The sequence below is a fragment of the Patiria miniata genome, unplaced genomic scaffold (genome assembly GCF_015706575.1).
Source record: "Patiria miniata isolate m_02_andy unplaced genomic scaffold, ASM1570657v1 HiC_scaffold_20, whole genome shotgun sequence".
NCBI lineage: Eukaryota > Metazoa > Echinodermata > Asteroidea > Valvatida > Asterinidae > Patiria > Patiria miniata.
In genome coordinates, this window is record NW_024037059.1 from 30,493,327 (window position 1) to 30,513,265 (window position 19,939).

Genomic DNA, 19,939 nt, shown 5'->3' on the forward strand with positions numbered 1-19,939 from the left:
CAACTAAGGTATTAAAAAATGGATTGACAGAAAAAAATTTAACCAAGGGGAAAAAAAGCCAATGTCATACATAACTGTTCCAGTACCAACGATACAAACGCTATTGATCAGTATTGTAGTTGAGTATTTTTTTCCAAGTACCGAGTACTGCCCAGTCCTTAAGTTACTGAGTACAAGTACTTTTTCTTCTGAGTACAAGTACTTTTTCTTCTGAGTACAAGTTCAGGTCTCTAAGTACGAGTATTTGTACTTCTAAGTACGAGTACAAGTACTTGTATTCCGAGTACGAGTACTTCTATTTCCAATACAGCCATACGGCCATGGTTCATTGTGCATAATTGTCCCAGGCCCAGTCAGACCGATATACAGACCCACTCACAGCTAGCTGTTAAATGTGTTTGTCCGGACGTACACAGAAAAAAATCAGCAAACTTTGATGTCTCTGCAAGTAAATCAAACATTTCCAACTGAAAATATCGATAATAAAATAAGGCCGTGGTAAGTCAATCTATACCATTTTTTTTTAGTACTGCTATTCAAGTACGAGTACTTTGATAAGCAAGTAAAAATTCATCATGTCAAGTATGAGTACTTTGCTGCCCGAGTACAAGTACCGTCATTTCGAGTACGAGTACTTTGGCATTCAAGTATGAGTACGAGTACTACAACGCTGCTCTTAATTCAAGTTCAGAGTTCAAACATGCAGTCTGCCCGCGTTAACTACGGAAGCACAAAATGGACATTGCACAAATGTTTTGTGTGATGGTCGTCAGTTTTGTGATCCAAGGAATTAACAAAACATGCAAAATTTACAAAGCTTTGAATTGAATATTTACTTAGTCTCATGCCATTATGTTACATATACAATGTACTTTTACAAAATGAAGATTGGCGAAATTTGCTTCATTAAGAGTTAAGACATTTCATATTACGTGACATAAAAGTTATGGACTTTTTTATTATTATAACATTAAATACAGTGATTTTTTTACGACATTACAGTAGTAAAGTTAATTTTGTGAATTTACGGTCCCTTCAATCTTAAAATAGTTTGTCAGCAAAAACTGTTCTACGGATCAAGAAACATTGAACGCTTTTTCTCTTTCTACACTGTTGATGATTGGATTTCTCTTTTTCCGATACATTATTACTGGAGAGTACACCATAGACCTACTCACACATTTGTTGGGACCGAAAACATGTGGGACCAGCAGAAAGTCCCCATAACTCGGTCCTAATTCGCCTAACAATAAAAAACGTCCCCATAACGCGGTGTAGGCCTACCCAGGCCAACGCACATGCCAAAATGCATTGAGGGAGATTAACTGAAACACACCAACGTTACCAGTTAACTCAATTTCAAACGGGTTTTACAATCTGAGTAAATATTATAATTTCATGAATGTAGCTGGTTCAACTACAACAGGTCATGTTCTGCTAGGCCTTGTAAAGCAAATCATCAGATGCAGGTTAACCCCGGTTCAAATATAGCAGTTAGTTTTTCGGAGGGCCATCAGGCAAATCACATCCGCTCAAAGATCTTAACAGAGTGTAGGTCAGCAACAACTACGTCGCCAGCGGGGGTGAATACCATTCCTAACGGATTGAACAACCCTTGAGCTACCGTTGCTACAAGTGCACCATTTGAATCGTATCGCTGCACTTCAGAGTCTTCCCTTTTTCCAGGATGAACAACAACATAGATGGTCTCATCATCATCGCACAGGACACCAGCTGGCTTAGCAGCTTTGCCATTCACGAATGTCTTGACACTAAACATCTCTTTACCTTCAAAGTTAACGCAAAAAAAACTTTGGCCCTCGAAGTTTGCGAAGACTAAACAGCCAAAATTGCTTATTGCCAAGTAATAGTCAACCATGCTATTCAAGATACTTGAAATCAATGATCCGTCCAGGTTGTGGACACTGATGAGCTTTCTCCCCCTGTCAGCGACTGCTACTCGTTGACTGTCAACAGCAACACCAGTGAGGTAACTCTCTGATTGCCCATCCGCATCGTCAGCCGAAGGCGTAAACTCGCGAACAAACTGGAGCTCATTGTCAAAAACCTTCACTTTCTTTTTGTCCGTGACGAAAAGCAGATCATCATGGGTCATGGCAGCGCCAAAAGGAGCTTCCAACTGATGCTTAGCATCTCCCTGAGCGACCGATGTTTTATACTGACCAGTTGAGCTAAACAACGATAACCGTTTTAAAATTGTGTCAGTTACTACGATGTCTCCATTTCTGAAACATGCAACAGCCGTGGCGAAGTCAAATTCCTCGTCACCGGTACCTCTTTTGCCGAACTCTTCCTTTAACTGCCATTTCTCACTGACACAGACCTCCCCAAGATCTGCATCACTCACAACGTCTTGAAATCTGACACCAATGAATGACAGACCATAATTCGCCGGTTCACACTTGAGCTCCTGGAATTCCAAGTTGTGCATCACCTTTGGCTTGAGCTCCAAAAGCTCAAAATCATCGGCTTGACTCATCAAGTCATTTACTGCCGCGATGGTCTGATCTGCGCGTTCCATCTGCTCATGGTTATGCGTGAGCGCCTTTTCGTACTTACTGACTCTCTCCTGACCGATTTCGTTGACCTTGTCGGTGAGAAGCTTTGCTTTGTTTCTGATTTTAGTGATCTCTGCCTCCGCTTTTGCATCAATATCACTACGAGCCTGAGCCAGTTTCTTTTGTAATCTATTTTGTGCATGTTGGATTGACTTTTCAGTAGATTTGAAGTGCTGCCTGCTCTTCTCGAACTTCTGCAGTATGTTTTCGACCTCACTGCGGAAGGACCTGATCAGGTCATCAATGTTTAGGAAATTGTGCTCTGCCGACCGATGACCTAATGCGGCACACATTGAGCAGATTAAGGTGTCGCATGTGTCACAGAAGAAACACAGAGGATGGTCATGGTGGATCGTACACATTCGGGTGATGGGTTTGCTGTGTTCTGCTGGAGGGATCTTAGATTTGTGCCAATCTCCCAATGAGATGATTCGATGGTCTTTGGTGGACTTGACCCTCTCATGGGCTTTCCGGCATTCCTGGCAGAGGTTATCACTACAATCAAGACACCTCCAAATGACCTCCTTGCCTTCTCCGCAGTCACATGTGGCGGTAGGTGCCGATGCATCTCCTAATACTGCCTCCTGTTGTTTGACCTCATCGACAAGAGAACTAAGAAAGAAAGACGAAGAAAGACTCTGCAATCCTCCATCAGGAACTTGCGTCTCTCTCCTGCAGACTGGACATGTTATCTTCTCTGCCCCTGGCTTCTGTTTGCTCATCATCTCTTCCAGACACTTCAGACAAAAGCTGTGCAGACAGTCCAGCATCTTGGGATCCTTGAAACGACAGCAACAGATCGGACATTCCAGATGTCCCTGGCTGATCTTGTCCAAGACAGTTCTGGCTGCAGCCTCCGCCATATTTCAGATGTGACCTGATCAAAACAGAACAAACCCGTGTCTGAAAAAGCTCAAAATTATAACAAACAAGTGATTGCCCCATAGAGCTGTGCATCAGAGCCGGGTACCCGAGTACCCGACCGTTAATGTCAGGAACCAGTTCCAGATTATGGAATCGAGTACCCATAACCAACTTTGCAAATTACTTGGTAACTTTTCAGTCAATGAAATAGTGTTTTGAATGTCAGTGGGAACATTTCAAAATAAAGAACAGGATACATGGAAAACCAAAACCAATTTCACGTTTTATGATGCTTGCGAAAGTTGTAGTTTTCACCACATAGCTACAGAGCACATGTATACACCCTATCTAGCCGTATTGTCGCAACGATGCGGTAGTCTAGTACTATCATGCGGACCTTTATGAACAATCTGAACAGCAACTTCCCAGATTTGAATGTTTGGCTTGGGTTTCTTTAACGGGTACCTGGGTACCCGTATTTTTTTCAATAGGGTACCCGGTTCCTTTACTGCCCGTAAGTGCACACCCCTATGCCCACATTTCTTTTACCGCACACCGTACCAGCCTGGAAATCTAAATGTAACAGGAGATTCATTTGTATACATTGACTGCATGCTAACTCATTGGGAGTTAGAAATAATAAAATGGGAGTATAGGCCCTAATATGTAAAACAGGACCAAAGATAAACACTTACATTTCAGACTTCGACTCAGAAAACAGAGATGAAACTGGCATGTGGCAAAAAAATCGGAAAAAAGGCCGAACAAAAATACGTGTCCGAAATCTGGGCCGCGCTGCCATTACACACATATACATGCATGTACAATACACTTCATGCCCAATTTCCGGACACCAACTCCTGCTTTATTTTTTATTCAAACAAAATTTTACGATGAAAAAAAAAATGGTCAGCATTTTCATTGCATAAAATGCCTGAATTACGGTTAGAGTAATGGAGTCATCAATAAAGAAGTTCACTTCTTACTTGAGAAAGTCGAGGGAAAAGTCCGAAAGACAAGGGCACCGTTCATGGTGCTTCAATCATGTCCATGATTCAACCACTTGCATTCATGCATGGGAAAAAAATCAGGCATTACCGTCTTTCTCTTCCAACAAATGCCAGTGAAATGTTTCGCTAATGCTCTCTTCGCTATCCTCGAGATATTCATCATGATTTTTAAAGCATTGCATTTTGTACAACTGAATCTGAAACCTCCGAAAATCGCACAACATAATGATTTTATCCACAGGATCCTTCACAAGGCTACCCGTCCCGGCCGGCCATGTGCTAGCGGACGGTACGGTGGTGCGGTACGTACGCACGCTGGTACCATTGCATATTCGCACGCACGTGCGACACAGTGATTTTTCCATGTCGCCTGTCAATGTTTAACCTTTTGTCCAGCCGGAGAAGGCTCCGATCAGTGTTATGCCCTGTGTTTCTACCGTTGAAACTCTCCAATAACGACTGGTGAAAGAGATTAAAACTACGTTCGCGATGATTTTAGCACGCCATTTCCATCGACTTTCTTCGAAATTATGATTGAAATAAAATGACATTTTGTGAAAAAATCATCAGAAAATCAAATTTTGTGGGACACACTGTAAAAAAATCAGAAATTTCGTTGGAAAATTCAAAAAGTCGGTTTTCCGATTAAAATCGGAAAAGTTTCATCTCTGCAGAAAAGAGAATTCAATATGTTTTTCTCTAAAAAAGTAAAAGCATCATGTTTATTTCAAATGTTTGGTGGGAAGGAACACCATCTACTCACTCATCACATTGACTGAAATGCTAAACATTCCTTCTAATCTCATGCATAATTTTCCTGGTAGGCCTATAGGCTATATTTAACATGTTCAAAAACAAAGTGAATTACTCACGAAAAGAAAAGACTCGTGCAAAATCCAGCCAAAATGCTGTATGTAGGCCCTAATGAACTCACCTACTTCAACTGGATCAACAGTTAGCCAAAGTTTTCCACCACAAACATAATACTTTCGCCAAATGTAAAAAAAAAAGTATGGCAAAACTAGTGAACTTGTAAGTTGTAAGCCTTAGGCTTATAATGTGTACATGTCAGGCCTATACTTTATCCTCATGCAATGAATGGTGCAACAACAGCTAAATTCCTTTACCCAACACAAGAAAAAACAGTCGCTATTTGTGTCACACAGTGCCATAACAAAGGAACACTATGATCATGGTCTTTATTCAAGTTCAAGGCCCACATACGAACAAGCACTGAAAATGCTATTGATTCAAGGTTACAGTTCAAACAGGCAACTCTGTCTACGGAAGCACAAAATGGACATTGCACAAATATCAACACTGCATATAGGCCCACATATGAATATACAAACAAGCACTGAAAATGCCAATGGCGTTGGCAACCTAGCTCTGTCTACGGAAGCACAAAACGGACATTGCACAAATATCACCACTGCATGTGTTTTTATAACTCCTGACGCATGTATACATGTTAAGATGCATACCAATACGATTTTATATTTTGAAAGATATGAAAATGGAAAAAGGAGGGTTAAAAATAAGAACTGGAAACGAGGATGTGTTAAAGTATCCACGATATAAAGTTAAAAATCAGGAAATATATACCCAATGTTTCACGCATGCGTATTATTGAAGTGACTGTTACCAGTTTTAGTAAGAAAAAAAGCACTTGGTAGGGGTAAGGTGGCTTGGCTTTTTGTTAAATCCTGGACACAACAATAGCCCATTATTTAAAGAACATCAGAGTCCAGGCACAAATGATCGAGACCCAAGTAGGGTCATTACAGCAAAAATAAAAAGCAGAAAAGCAACCCTTAGTACAACTGGTAGGACAGCCTGTGGCATTATTCTTTCTCTGACATTGCGCTGTTATTGTGAAGACAACGATAAAAGAAGGCCATTTCCAAAAATGTGTCAAATGACACATTTTTGGAAATTTCCGTTAGTAGTTGGTTTGTAATTGGGCGAATCCGTGAATTGGTGCGCGCAAGCATTTTACACGATGCACACGCGCACGCCATTGCTATCATTTGTCAGTTCAATGTTTGACATGCATAGCTCTGCGGCAATTTGTTGAATAAGAAGGTGTCCTGGAATGACACATTTCTGGAAATTTCCGTTAGTAGTTGGTTTGTAATTTGGTAAATCTGTGAATGGATGCGCACAAGCATTGACACGACACACACACGTGCGAGGTTGCTATCATTCATGGGTTATCGTGTGACATCACATAGCTGCAATCAGCTGAATGAGAACTTGCCTCGGCAGATGCTGATTTTGGGCGCAATTCAAAATATGACCTGGCAGTTTTTGAATTGAAATTGAGATCCTAGAATATTGTTTCCTCGGAATACACAGCATTCACAGAGCTAAAACATCATCAAGTTTGTTATTAAGCACCTGTCTTTAGATTTTGAGCACTTTTGTTGCTTCAAATGGGAAAAATTCCTAAATGACTGTTGGTGTGGTAAAACTAGCCGCCTGAGATGATCCATTCAGCGTTCTTTATTCCTGAGGTGACACCCAGGGAGGTGGAATGCTCCATGGATCACCGAGGGAGGCTAGTTCACTACAAGTTTAAAGCAGTCAATATTTGTTTGATAATGCCCCACCCACAGATTCTGCTTGCTTTTGAGAGATAACTGATTAATTTTACTGAAATCTCATAAAAATGTACTTCTATTTCAGTATGTAAGTAATTGAACATTTCCTTGCACGTTTGCAATACTACCCCTTCGTGAAATGTTTGACCCTAACTTTGAAGCGCGTGGGAACAAAACGTGCAACATGTAAAACCTATAATATGTATGTGCATACAATGCTGTTGCTATGTTGGTTGCTAAGTACATAGTACTTTGTCAGCCTTGAACAGTCTTTTTAGTCATTGTATTGTCTTTTTGGCTGCTGTAACGGCAAAAAAAATGGCTCACTAAAAATCATGGTTCAAATGATTAGGTCGTCATTTACTTTTAGAAACTGGGACAAAGAAGAAAAGGAATCAATGAAACAAAATAAACTTCTCAAAAATTTAATTAGTCTCATAACAAAAAAATCTTTCACCTGCAAAAAAAACAATTTAAATCCTTAAATAAAAAGACATTTTACTCAAATACTTCAAAAGAACTCTCAATCTGGATCAAACAACGAATAGAAAAACTCAAAAAGGAATTTGCCAAGGAGAAAAATAAACACTTGGATAAAATTTTAGGAGAATAAGAAAAAAAACTAAGGTGTAAAAAAATGGATTGATAGAAAAAAATATAAACCAAGGGAACCAAAAAAAACCACATAGCACTATTGGAAAATCATTCTAAAAGCACAAAATGAACTAAAAAAAACAATGAATGGACAAGCAAACAAACCCAAGCAGGGAAACCACTCTCCAGGTAGGAGGAAAATAAAAGACTAAAATGTTAACTTGTCTCTCTGCTGGTCTGCTGAACTAAATTAAATGAGGGTCTATCATGGGGAGGCTTTTATAGGAGGAACATGTTTGCTAAAGTAAACGAACAGGGGGACACACTTCCAAGAAAGGGGGGGGGGCATCTAAACTTCGACCAAAATGATTTTCTTTTCTAAGGGGGGGGGGGGGGGCTACTCTTTTTTAATACACTATGAAAAATCACAAGTGCAACTTGGCCCTGCCACATGTGCACGTGGCAAGACAGTAAAAATAGTGAATGCCAAAGATAGAATCTGTGGGTGAGATATAAGAAATTTTGAAATTTTGAAACCTTAGGTCCATTAAAATGGAGCACCTTCAATCTATATATATATAGTTTAAAAACCACGTGTAGACAATATTAGCCTTAATGAGACAAGACGGACACATCAGGTGGATGCTTTATGGTCTTGGTAAAATTTGGGTAAATACAAAAGAGTTTACCAAGACTAACTAGGTTAGCGCCCTCGAGTTGGGTCCACCATACCTCAAAGAGCATAGAGTACCGAAGTGTGCCGCGTATTCTGGGTCTCGCGCATAGCTAAAGTGTGTGGAGACATCCGCGCACAAACCAGCGCGTGAATCAGAACAAATTCAGCTGACGTCAGACTTTGGTACTCTATACTGACCGGCTGATGAAGGTAAAACTCCTGAATAAGACCAGGAACTTGCTTGCCAAATGTAATTAAAGGAAGAGTAGATCATTTGCAGCTATCCAAAAAGGAACTGACAAAATTATATTTTATGCATACTTGGTTTAAAGATAGTAATGGCAATAACTCATCATGGGAAAAAGCAGTTGCGTTTTTAATCTCACTGTACACGACTGGTACCTACATGTACACTTTTATGTACATATCATTATGTAGGCTATAAGCCAACGTCATGTACACTATTCCAGTACCAACAATACAAACGCTATTGATTCAAGTTTAGAGTTCAATGAGGCAGTCTGTCCGTGTTTACTACGGAAGCACAACACGGACATTGCACAAATGATTTGTGTGATAGGTCGATAGTTTTGTGATCCAAGGAATTAACAAAACATGCAAAAAGTGCAAAGCTTTGAATTGAATATTTACATAGTCACATGCCATTGTGTTTCATATACAGTGAACTTTTACAAAATGAAAATTGGAAAAATTTGCTTCATTAAGATTTAAGACATTTGATATTACCTAATATAAAACTTATGGACTTTTTTTATTATTATGACATGCCAAACAGTGATGACCATATTTACAACGTTACAGTAGTAAATTCAATTTTGTGAATTGAATGCCGAATTTTAAGAAGTTATGGTCCCTTTAATCTTAAAATAGATTTTTAGCAAAAACAGGTAATACTGTTTTTTTTTTCAAGAAACATTCAACCCTTTTCTTTTTCTCAACTTTTTATCCACGATTTCTTCCACGATTTCTCTTTCTGACTTTATTACTGGAGAGTACACCATAGGCTTACTTACACATTTGTGGGGACCGAAAACGCTGTGGGGACAGCAGAAAGTGCCCATAACTCGGTCCTAATTTGCCTAACAATAAAAAACTTCCCCATAACGTTGTGTAGGCAAACCACAGAGCTATATTAAATTACTAGAGCGCTAACTTTGCGTACAAAGTAATGCCTGCTGGGCGCATCCATGTTTGTGCATAAATCTATGGAGACCTAGAAATTTTGTACGGCTTTTGTACGGCTATTTGCATATCTGCGTTTGTATTCCCTGCAGGTGCGTTATCGAAGCCAATATGCCCAAAACCGACACGCACGATCAGCAAATGAGCGTTGTCATTTTGCTCTACGCAAACAGTGCAACGCGTGCGCGTATTCGCTACAGATGCTTTTTGCCGTGACATTTTTTTAACTGTCATGACGTGCTTAAGTTGTTTGTGTATGTTCTACTTGCCCTTTGCATGTAGAGTACACTTTCAAACTTCAATCTATCTAATTTCATTATGTTCTACAAACACGCACATGAATTCAAAATGTCTGGTCCCAGGACGGCTTCAAAGCGTCTCCGCGCGCAGAATGACGAGTTAGCGCTCTAGTAATTTAATATAGCTCTATGGGGCCAACGCACATGCCGAAATGCAATGAGGGAGATTAACTGATAACACACCAATGTTACCAGTTAATCCAATTTCGAACGGGTTTTACAATCTGGGTAGATATTATAATTTCAGGAATGTAGCAGATCTAAATAGCCCTGGTTCAACTACAACAGGTAATGTTCTGCGGGGCCTTCATTACAAATCATTACAAAGTAAATTGCCATCCTCCATACATACGACCAGCATTGAAATATGCGCTGTACTCACACACAGATGGGTACATGTATATAGGCTAATGCATACACCCTCTACTTTCTGAAACTACAACTCCTAAAAGAAACGGGTACTGAAGTTAACATAATATCTGTACACCATGTAAATTTAGTATGTCTGCTTGCTGAAGAAACCAAATATTTCCGATTGTGGAAAAATTTGATGTATGTACCCAACAAATTAAAACAGCGACAACTTTTGCATTTCGGCTCACTGACTATGTCAGACATCCATTAACAATACATGCTTTTGCGGCGGCTGAGTCGCTCGGCCAGATGGCCTCCGGGGCGGTCTATTTGCCTGTCACTCAAGAAGCTTATTCATAAAGTAACTGCGCAGCTAGTTGCTGTCAACTCTAGTGAATACTCAAACCAAATTTATAATGAAATTCTCAAAATGTTGCTGTATGTACCTATGCAATATTCATGAACCATTTATCAATCTGAAGGATTGATCGACTGTATAATCGACTGACGACCCAATTTTGGCTTGTGTGTGCGCGGGTCGCTCGCACGTGCAACTCGCCGCTAGCTAGCTCTTTACGTACGGTACTACATGCTGATTGGCTAATCATCATTTGTTTAATGCGGCTAAATCGGGTCGCTGGTTATAACTAAATGATTATTCATTACTTCCCGAACCACTGCGTGCTATAATTGGCTGTATGTAAATGAAGTGATGATATCATAGCTTAAAGTTTGTCACCTAGCCTGTGCATATTTATTGTAATGTGTAAGGCAAATCATTGGATGCAGGTTAGCCCCGGTTCAAGTACAGCGGTTAGCTTTTTCGGAGGGCCATAATCAAGCAAATCACATCCGCTCAAAGATCTTAACGGAGTGTATCTCTGTGACAACTACGTCGCCAGTGGGGGTGAAGGCCATTCCTAACGGATTGTACAACCCTTGAGCAACTGTTGCTACGAATGCACCATTTGAATCGTAACGCTGCACTGCAGAGCCACCCCTATTGCCAGAATGAACAACAGCATAGATGGTCTCATCATCATCACACAGGACACCACTTGCCTTAGCAGCTTTGCCATTCACTAATGTCTTGACATTGAACATCTCTTTACCTTCAAAGTTGACGCACAGCAAACTTTGGCCCTCAAAGTTTGTGAAGACTAAACAGCCGAAATTGCTTATTGCCAAGTCATAGTCAAGCATGTTATTCGAGATGCTTGAAATCAACGATCCGTCCAGGTTGTGGACACTGATGACCTTTCTCCCCCAGTCAGCAACTGCTACTCGTTGACTGTCAACAGCAACAGCAGTGAGATTACTCTCTGATAGCCCATCGGCATCGTCAACCGAAGGTGTAAACTCGCGAACAAACTGGAGCTCAGTGTCAAAAACCTTCACTTTCTTTTTGTCCGTGACAAAAAGCAGATCATCATTGGTCACAGCAATGCCATAAGGACCTTCCAACTGATGCCTAACATCTCCTTTAGCAACCGATGCTTTATACCTTCCAGTTGAGCTAAACAACGATATCCGTTTCATAGTTATGTCAGTTACTAGGATGTCCCCGTTTCTGAAACACGCAACACCCCTGGCGAAGTAAAATTCCTCGTCACCGGTACCTTCTTTGCCAAACTCTTCCTTTAACTGCCATTTCTCGCTGACACAGACCTCCCCAAGATCTGCATCACTCACAATGTCTTGACATCTGACACCAATGAACGACGGACCATGATTCGCTGGTTCACACTTGAGCTCCTTCTGGAATTCCAAGTTGTGCATCACCTTCAGCTTGAGCTCCAAAAGCTCGAAATCATCGGCTTGTCTCATCAAGTCATTTACTGCCGCGATGGTCTGATCTGCGCGTTCCATCTGTTCACGATTGTTCATCAGCGCCTTTTCGTACTCACTGTCTCTCTCCTGACCGATTTCATCGACCTTGTCGGTGAGAAGCTTTGCTTTGTTTCTGATTTTAGTGATCTCTGCCTCCGCTTTTGCATCAATATCACTACGAGCCTGAGCCAGTTTCTTTTGTAATCTTTTTCGTGCATGTTCGATTGACTTTTCAGTAGATTTGAAGTGCTGCCTGCTCTTCTCGAACTTCTGCAGTATGTTTTCGACCTCACTGCGGAAGGACCTGATCAGGTCATCAATCTTTAGGAAATTGTGCTCTGCCGACCGATGATCTAATGCGGCACACATTGAGCAGATTAAGGTGTTGCATGTGTCACAGAAGAAACACAGAGGATGGTCAGTGTGGATCGTACACATTCGGGTGATGGGTTTGCTATGTTCTGCTGGTGGCATCTTTGATTCCTGCCAATCTCCCAATGAAATGATTTGATGGTCTCTGGTGGACTTGACCCTCCCATGGGCTTTCCGGCATTCCTGGCAGAGGTTATCACTACAATCAAGACACCTCCAAGTGGCCTCCTTGCCTTCTCCACAGTCACATATGGTGGTAGGTGCCGATGCTTCTCCTAATACCGCCTCCTGTTGTTTGACCTCATCGACAAGAGAACTAAGAAAGAAAGACGAAGCTAGACTCTGCAATCCTCCATCAGGAACTTGCGTCTCTCTCCTGCAGACTGGACATGTTATCTTCTCTGTCTCTGTCTTCTGTTTGCTCATCATCTCTTCCAGACACTTCAGGCAGAAGCTGTGCAGACAGTCCAGCATCTTGGGATCCTTGAAAAGACAGCAACAGATCGGACATTCCAGATGCCCCTGGCTGATCTTCCACACTGTTTTGGCTGCAGCCTCCGCCATATTTCAAGTGTGACCTAATCAAAACAGAACAAACCTCCGTGTCTGAAAAAGCTCAAAATTATAACAAACATGTGATGGCCCCGTATGGTTGTGCATCAGAACCGGGTACCCAAGTACCGCCGAAAGTTAATCTCAGGAACCGAATCCAGATTATGGAATCGAGTACCCGTAATCAACTTTGCAAATTATTTAACTTCTCAGTCAATGAAAAAGAAATGTTTGAAAGTCTGTTGGAAAATTTCAAAATGAACAACAGGATTCATGGAAAACCAAAACCAATTTCACGTTTTATGATGCTTGCAAAAGTTGCAGTTTTCACCACATAGCTAAAGAGCTCACTGTATACACCCTATCTAGCCGTATTGCCGCACCGATGTGGTAGTATTATCATGCAGACCTTTATGAACAATCTGAACAGCAACTTCCCAGATTTAAATGTTTGGCTTGGGTTTCTTTAACGGGTACCCGGGTACCTGTATTTTTTTTTCAAATGGGTGCCCATATTTTTTTCAATAGGGTACCCAGTTACTGTACTACCCATAAGTGCACACCCCTATGCCCTAACCCATCTCTTTTACAGCACACCAGACTGGGATACATTTGTATTGACACTGACTAATTGACTGCACACTAACTCATTGGGAGTTAACAATAAACAGCGGCCGTTTACTGTTCTTCATTACACAGATATATGGCCGATATCTTGATAAGGAAATAATAAAATGAGAGTAGGCCCTGGTGTGAAAATGACAAAAGACATAGACTCAGATTTCAGGCTTCAATTCAGAAAAGAGAATTCGATTTTTTTTAAAAGCATCATGTTTATAACAAACATACCAACTCGTGCATCACATGCACTGAAATGCTAAACATTGATGCAAATCTCATGCATAATTTTCCTGGTAGGCCTATAGGCTACATTTGACATGTTCAAAAACAAAGCGAAACACACAAAAAGCAAAGACTCGTGCAAAATCCAGCCAAAACGCCAAAACTCACCTACTTTATTTGGATCAACAGTTAGCCACAGTTTCCCACCACAAACGTGAAACTTCCGTCAAATGTAAAAAAAAAAGAAAAGGATGGCAAAACTACCATCAATTAACTTGCAAGTTGTAAAGTTCTGTAAGCCTAGGTTTATACGTGTACATGTCAGGCCTCTTCAAGCGATGAATGGTGCAACAACAGCTAATTAATTCACTCCTTTACTCAACACTGGAAAAACCAGTTGCTATTTTTGTCACACAGTACTGTAAAAATAGCAACGCTATGATAATGATCTTTACTCAAGTTCAATATAGGCCTACACACTAACAATGCTGCAAATGATATTGAAATTCAAGTCCACAGTTCAAACAGGCAACCTAACTCTGTCTACGGAAGCACAAAATGGACATTGCACAAATATCACCACTGCATGCATTGTTATAACTCCTTTTGCATGTATAACTGTTAAAAATGCCTACAAATAGGCCTACGATTTTATACTTTGAAAGATATGAAAATGGAAAAAGGAGGGTTGAAAATAAGAACTGAAAGTAGGATCTATTAAGGTATCCACGATACAAACATGGGCGTCGCGAGGGGAGGGGGGCGCTCCCCCCCCCAAAAAAAAAAACCAAAAAAGAAAAAGAGGCATGAAGTCATAGCAGTGAAAATTTAATTGGTTGGGGGGGATGTCTCTGCCCCCCACTAAAACTGATCAATCGAGAATATGTTGAGAAATACAAGAGTTTTGGGGGGAAATTATGTTTTGCCCCCCTCTAGAAAAAATCCTGGTGACGCCTTTGGATACAAAGCTAAAAATTAGGAAAAATACCCTACGTTTCATGCATGCCTACAATAGGAATGACTGTTACCAGTTGTAGTAGAAAAACTAGCAGATGGTAGGGGTAAGGGGGCTTGGCTTTTTGTTAAATCTTGGCCACAAGAATAGCCCATTATTTAAAGAACATCAGAGTCCATCCAAAAATGATCGAGGCCCAAGTAGGAATATTACAATAAAAAAAGAAAAGCAACCCTTAGTAAAGCTAGTCGGACTGCCTGTGAAGTTATTCTTTCTGGCATAACATGCTGTCATTGTGAAGAAAACAATATAAGAAGGCCGTTTCCAAATATATGTCAAATGACACATTTCTGGAAATTTCCGTTAGTAGTTGGTTTGTAATTGGGCAAATCTGTGAATGGATGCGCACAAGCGTTGACACGACACACACACGTGCAAGGTTGCTATCATTCATGGGTTATCATGTGACATCACATAGCTGCAATCAGCTGAATGAGAACTCGGCTCGGATGCTGATTTTGGGCGCAATTCAAAATATGACCCAGCAGTTTTTGAATTGAAATTGAGATCCTAGAAGATTGATTCTTCTGAATACACAGCATTCACAGAGCTAAAACTTCATCAAGTTTGTTGTTAAGCACCCGTCTTTAAATTTTGAGCACTTGTGTTGCTTCAAGCAAAAAGAAAATGCACAAATGACTGGTTGGAATGGTAAAACTAGCCTCCTGAGATGATCCATGCATCGTTCTTTGTTCCTGAGGTGACACCCAGGGAGATGGAATGATCCATGGATCACCGAGGGAGGCTAGTTTCACTACAAGTGTGAAGCAGTCAATATTTGTTTTATATCGCCCCACCCACAGACTCTGCTTGCTTTTGAGAGAAAAATGATTAATTTAATTGAAATCTCATAAAAATGTACTTCTATTTCAGTATGTATTAGTAATTGAAAATTTCCTTCCACGTTTGCAATACATTATACTACCCCTTCGTGAAATGTTTGACCCTAACTTTGAAGCACGTGGGAACAAAACGCGCAACATGTAAAACCTATAATATGTATACTGTGCATACAATGCTGTTGCTATGTTGGTTGCTAAGTACATAGTACTTTGTCAGCCTTGAACAGTCTTTTTAGTCATTGTCTTTTTGGCTGCTGTAACGGCCAAAAAATGGCTCACTAAAAATCCTGGTTCAAATGATTAGGTCGTGATTTACCTTTAGAAACTGGGACAAAGAAGAAAAGGAATCAATGAAACAAAATAAACTTCTCAAAAATTTAATTAGTCTCATAACAAAAAAATCCTTCACCTGCAAAAAACAATTTAAATTCTTAAATAAAAAGACCTTTTTCTCAAATACTTCAAAAGAAATCTAAATCTGGATCAAACAACGAATAAAAAAACTCAAAAAGGAATTTTCCAAGGAGAAAAATAAGCACTTGGATAGAATTTTAGGAGAATAAGAGAAAAAACTAAGGTTTAAAAAATGGATTGATAGAAAAAAAGTAAACCAAGGGAACCAAAAAAAACCCACATAGCACTATTAGAAAATCACTCTAAAAGCACAAAAATGAACTAAAAAAAACAATGAATGGACAAACAGACAACCCAAACAGGGAAACCACTCTCCAGGTAGGAGGAAAATAAAAGACTAAAATGTTAACTTGTCTCTCTGCTGGTCTGCTGAACTAAATTAAATGAGGGTCTAACATGGGGAAGCTTATATAGGAGGAACATGTTTGCTGAAGTAAACAAACAGGGGGACACACTTCCAAGAAAGGGGGGGGGCATCTAAACTTCGACTAAAATGATTTCTTTTCTAAGGGGGGCTACTCTTTTTTAATACACTATGAAAAATCACAAGTGCAACTTTTGCCCTGCCACATGTGCACGTGGCAAGACAGTAAAAATAGTGAATGCCAGAGACAGAATCTGTGGGTGAGATATAATAATTTGGAAATTTTGAAACCTTAGGTCCATTAAAATTGAGCACCTTCAATCTGTATATAGATTTAAAAACCACGTGTAGACAATATTAGCCTTAATGAGACAAGACGGACACATCAGGTGGGTGCTTTGCGGTCTTGGTAAAATTTGGGTAAATACAAAGGGGTTTACCAAGACTAACTAGGTAAGCGCCCTCGAGTTGGGTCCACCATATCTCAAAGAGCATAGAGTACCGAAGTGTGCCGCGTATTCTGGGTGTCGCGCATAGCTAAAGTGTGTGGAGACATCAGCGCACGAACCAGCGCGTGAATCAGAACAAATTCAGCTGACGTCAGACTTTGGTACTCTATACTGACCGGCTGATGAAGGTAATAGGTAAACTCCTGAACAAGACCAGGAACTTGCTTGCCAAATGTAATTAAAGGAAGAGTAGATCATTTGCAGCTATCCAAAAAGTAACTGACAAAATTATATTTTATGCATACTTGGTTTAAAGATAGTAATGGCAATAAGGGGCCATTCAGAATTGTCAATGTTTTAAAATTTCGACTTTTTTTCCAAATTATTTTGACCCACCCACCCACCCCTAATTTTGATTAATAAAAAACTGAACATGTACATGTACATGCACTGGCATGTGCATATACTTGAACATGAACATGTATACCCATGTACATGTGTGTCTAGTTCAGTGACGGCGTGAAGTTGTTGGTCTTCCTCTTTTGCACTGGTGACCTTCAGTTTTCTTGTGTTTTGCCAGCTGATATGCTGTTGGGAATGACAGGTTGCAGTTTTGGAAGCCACAAAGATGACCGTGGTTTTGTCGTTTTCTGGATGAGGTGGATGACATGTGACATACGAGGTTGTGCCTGTCACGTGAGGTAGCTGAGAAAAACATTCACTCGTACCCCCCCCCCCCCCCCCCCCCCGCCCTGTTTGCAGGGCGGGGGGTACGAGCGAAAGAAAAACATCAGGTTTGGGCAGACATCACATCACAGGCTGCGGTCCTCGTAGTCTTGAAGTCCAGTGGTTGAGTAGTGCAGTTTTTATAGCGATTGGTAATCGACGCCCGCGGCGTGTTATAGAGCCAATCTAGTACACCTGGTACCCTGCTGCCTCTACACGGCCTAACCGCTACAAACGCCCGGCGTCCAAGTCTACTGAAAAATCACCTCCCTCTCATGCCACAGTGGGTCTATATACACTTACATGACGTACATGTACAGTACATACAGGGGACGAAGTTGGAAAAGAAACACGTATCGCGATATCGGAACGCTTGCGCGTAGTTCAGGCAAGTCAAAAGATCTATCTTTCTTTGTTTTTTTTATCTTTTTTTCCATGGAAAGTGAATTTCGATTTTCAATTATTTAGCTTGACCCACCCACCCACAATTTGGAAAAAAAGATCGAAATTTTAAAACATTGAAAATTCTGAATGGCCCCTAACTCATCATGGGAAAAACCAGTTGCTATTTTAATCTCACTGTACACGACCGGCACGGACATGTACACTTTTATGTACATATCATTATGTAGGCTATAAGCCAACGTCATGTACACTATTCCAGTACCAACAATACAAACGCTATTGATTCAAGTTTAGAGTTCAATGAGGCAGTCTGTTTGTGTTTACTACGGAAGCACAAAATGGACATTGCACAAATGATTTGTGTGATAGGTTGACGGTTTGTGACCCAAGGAATTAACAAAACATGCAAAATGTGCAAAGCTTTGAATTGAATATTTACATAGTCACATGCCATTGTGTTTCATATACAGTGAACTTTTACAAAATGAAAATTGGAAAAATTTGCTTCATTAAGATTTAAGACATTTGATATTACCTAATATAAAACTTATGGACTTTTCTTATTATTATTACATTACAAACAGTGATGACCATATTTACAACGTTACAGTAGTAAATTCAATTTTGTGAGTTGAATAGCGAATTTAAGAAGTTACGGTCCCTTCAATCTTCAAATAGATTTTTTTTATCAAAAACTGTTATACTAATCAAGAAACATTCAACCCTTTTCTTTTTCTCAACTTATTATCCATGATTTCTTCCACGATTTCTCTTTCTGACTGTATTGCTGGAGAGTACACCATAGGCCTACTCACACATTTGTGGGACCGAAAACGCTGTGGGGACAGCAGAAAGTCCCATAATTCGGTCCTAATTTGGCTTACAATAAAAACTTTCCCATAACGTTGTGTAGGCCAACCATAGAGCTATATTAAACAAGCTGATTTACCCGATCATAGATCGGGTATATAGGGCGTAGTGTTGGGGATGAAAATGTGGGCAGTTAAATGTAAATGGGGGATCATTGAGGAGACATGCAGTTATAGAAAAGCAATTTTTTGGTGGTGTGATCTGAGGCAATTTCTGACCACTAAAACCAATTTGAGCAAAAGATCATCTTTTAAACATCATTTTCGAGCTTGGGGTAATTGAATCAGCTACACGGTATTCTGAGCAATAGAATTTTTGTAGTAGGCTACAATTTTTATTCGGGGAAGAAAAAGTGGGGGCGGGGGGATCAAACAATGTCCCCGCTTTAAAATGTGGGGGGGGGGTCCCCCTGTTCCCCACCGATTTACGCACATGATAATTATGTACCCTGATAACTGTCTGTAAATGTTCCCGTTGGTCTGTTAAATTGGCATTTTGTGAGGCAGTCGCCGCATTGCCGGGAGAATGTAGTGAAAAGGTTACCATAGTACACAGGCGAAGGCTGATTGTACAGTTTTGACACGATAATGTATCAAATGTATCATCATAATGTAATCAAACGTGAAGTTGTCATTTGCAATGAAAATGTTGAGTGTTACCATAAAATTACAAACGGTGTGAATGATGGAGGAAGGTCATAATTAAGTTTCAGTATTGGACTCTTCAACAAACGTAAACTTGAACTTCTTACAATTTGCGAGACCGTCTGCGAGGAAAAAGTCGATTCAACTTTTAGTTGGTCAACCATCTATATGTTTAAATCGGCCTCCGAGAAATGTTCGCTCCTGAAAGGTTCCGAGACCGCGGTCTCCCGCGACGCCAAAATGGCTCCACGTCCATAGAAAAATACGGAGAATTTCTTCCGCCAAATCAAGCACTTCAGGTCGTCCTAATTTTTCCGTACGGACCGGCGATCCGTTTTGTCGATTTTTTGTGTGACTGCGTTCAAGATCACAATATTTGAAGCAATGCATCGACCCTTCGTTGATCCCAAACAGGCCCCCGAAATTATAAC

At 40.4% G+C, this 19,939-nt stretch overlaps 2 protein-coding genes across 2 annotated transcripts; both read right to left on the reverse strand.

The window, feature by feature from the left end:
- Nucleotides 1-281: 281 nt before the first annotated feature.
- Nucleotides 282-3,789, reverse strand: LOC119728593 (E3 ubiquitin-protein ligase TRIM71-like). The gene has a single exon (XM_038200888.1). The coding sequence runs from the start codon at nt 3,440-3,442 to the stop codon at nt 1,523-1,525; it is 1,920 nt and encodes a 639-aa protein (XP_038056816.1). The 5' UTR covers nt 3,443-3,789; the 3' UTR covers nt 282-1,522.
- Nucleotides 3,790-11,028: 7,239 nt separating this feature from the next.
- LOC119728032 (E3 ubiquitin-protein ligase TRIM71-like) lies at nt 11,029-12,948 on the reverse strand. The gene has a single exon (XM_038200112.1). It carries the CDS (start codon nt 12,946-12,948, stop codon nt 11,029-11,031), a length of 1,920 nt encoding a protein of 639 aa, XP_038056040.1.
- Between the last annotated feature and the right edge of the window lie 6,991 nt (nt 12,949-19,939).

Bases quoted from the DNA above. Each gene is read 5' to 3' on its own strand.
- LOC119728593 (XM_038200888.1), bottom strand. From the start codon at position 3,442: ATGGCGGAGGCTGCAGCCAGAACTGTCTTGGACAAGATCAGCCAGGGA.
- LOC119728032 (XM_038200112.1), bottom strand. From the start codon at position 12,948: ATGGCGGAGGCTGCAGCCAAAACAGTGTGGAAGATCAGCCAGGGGCAT.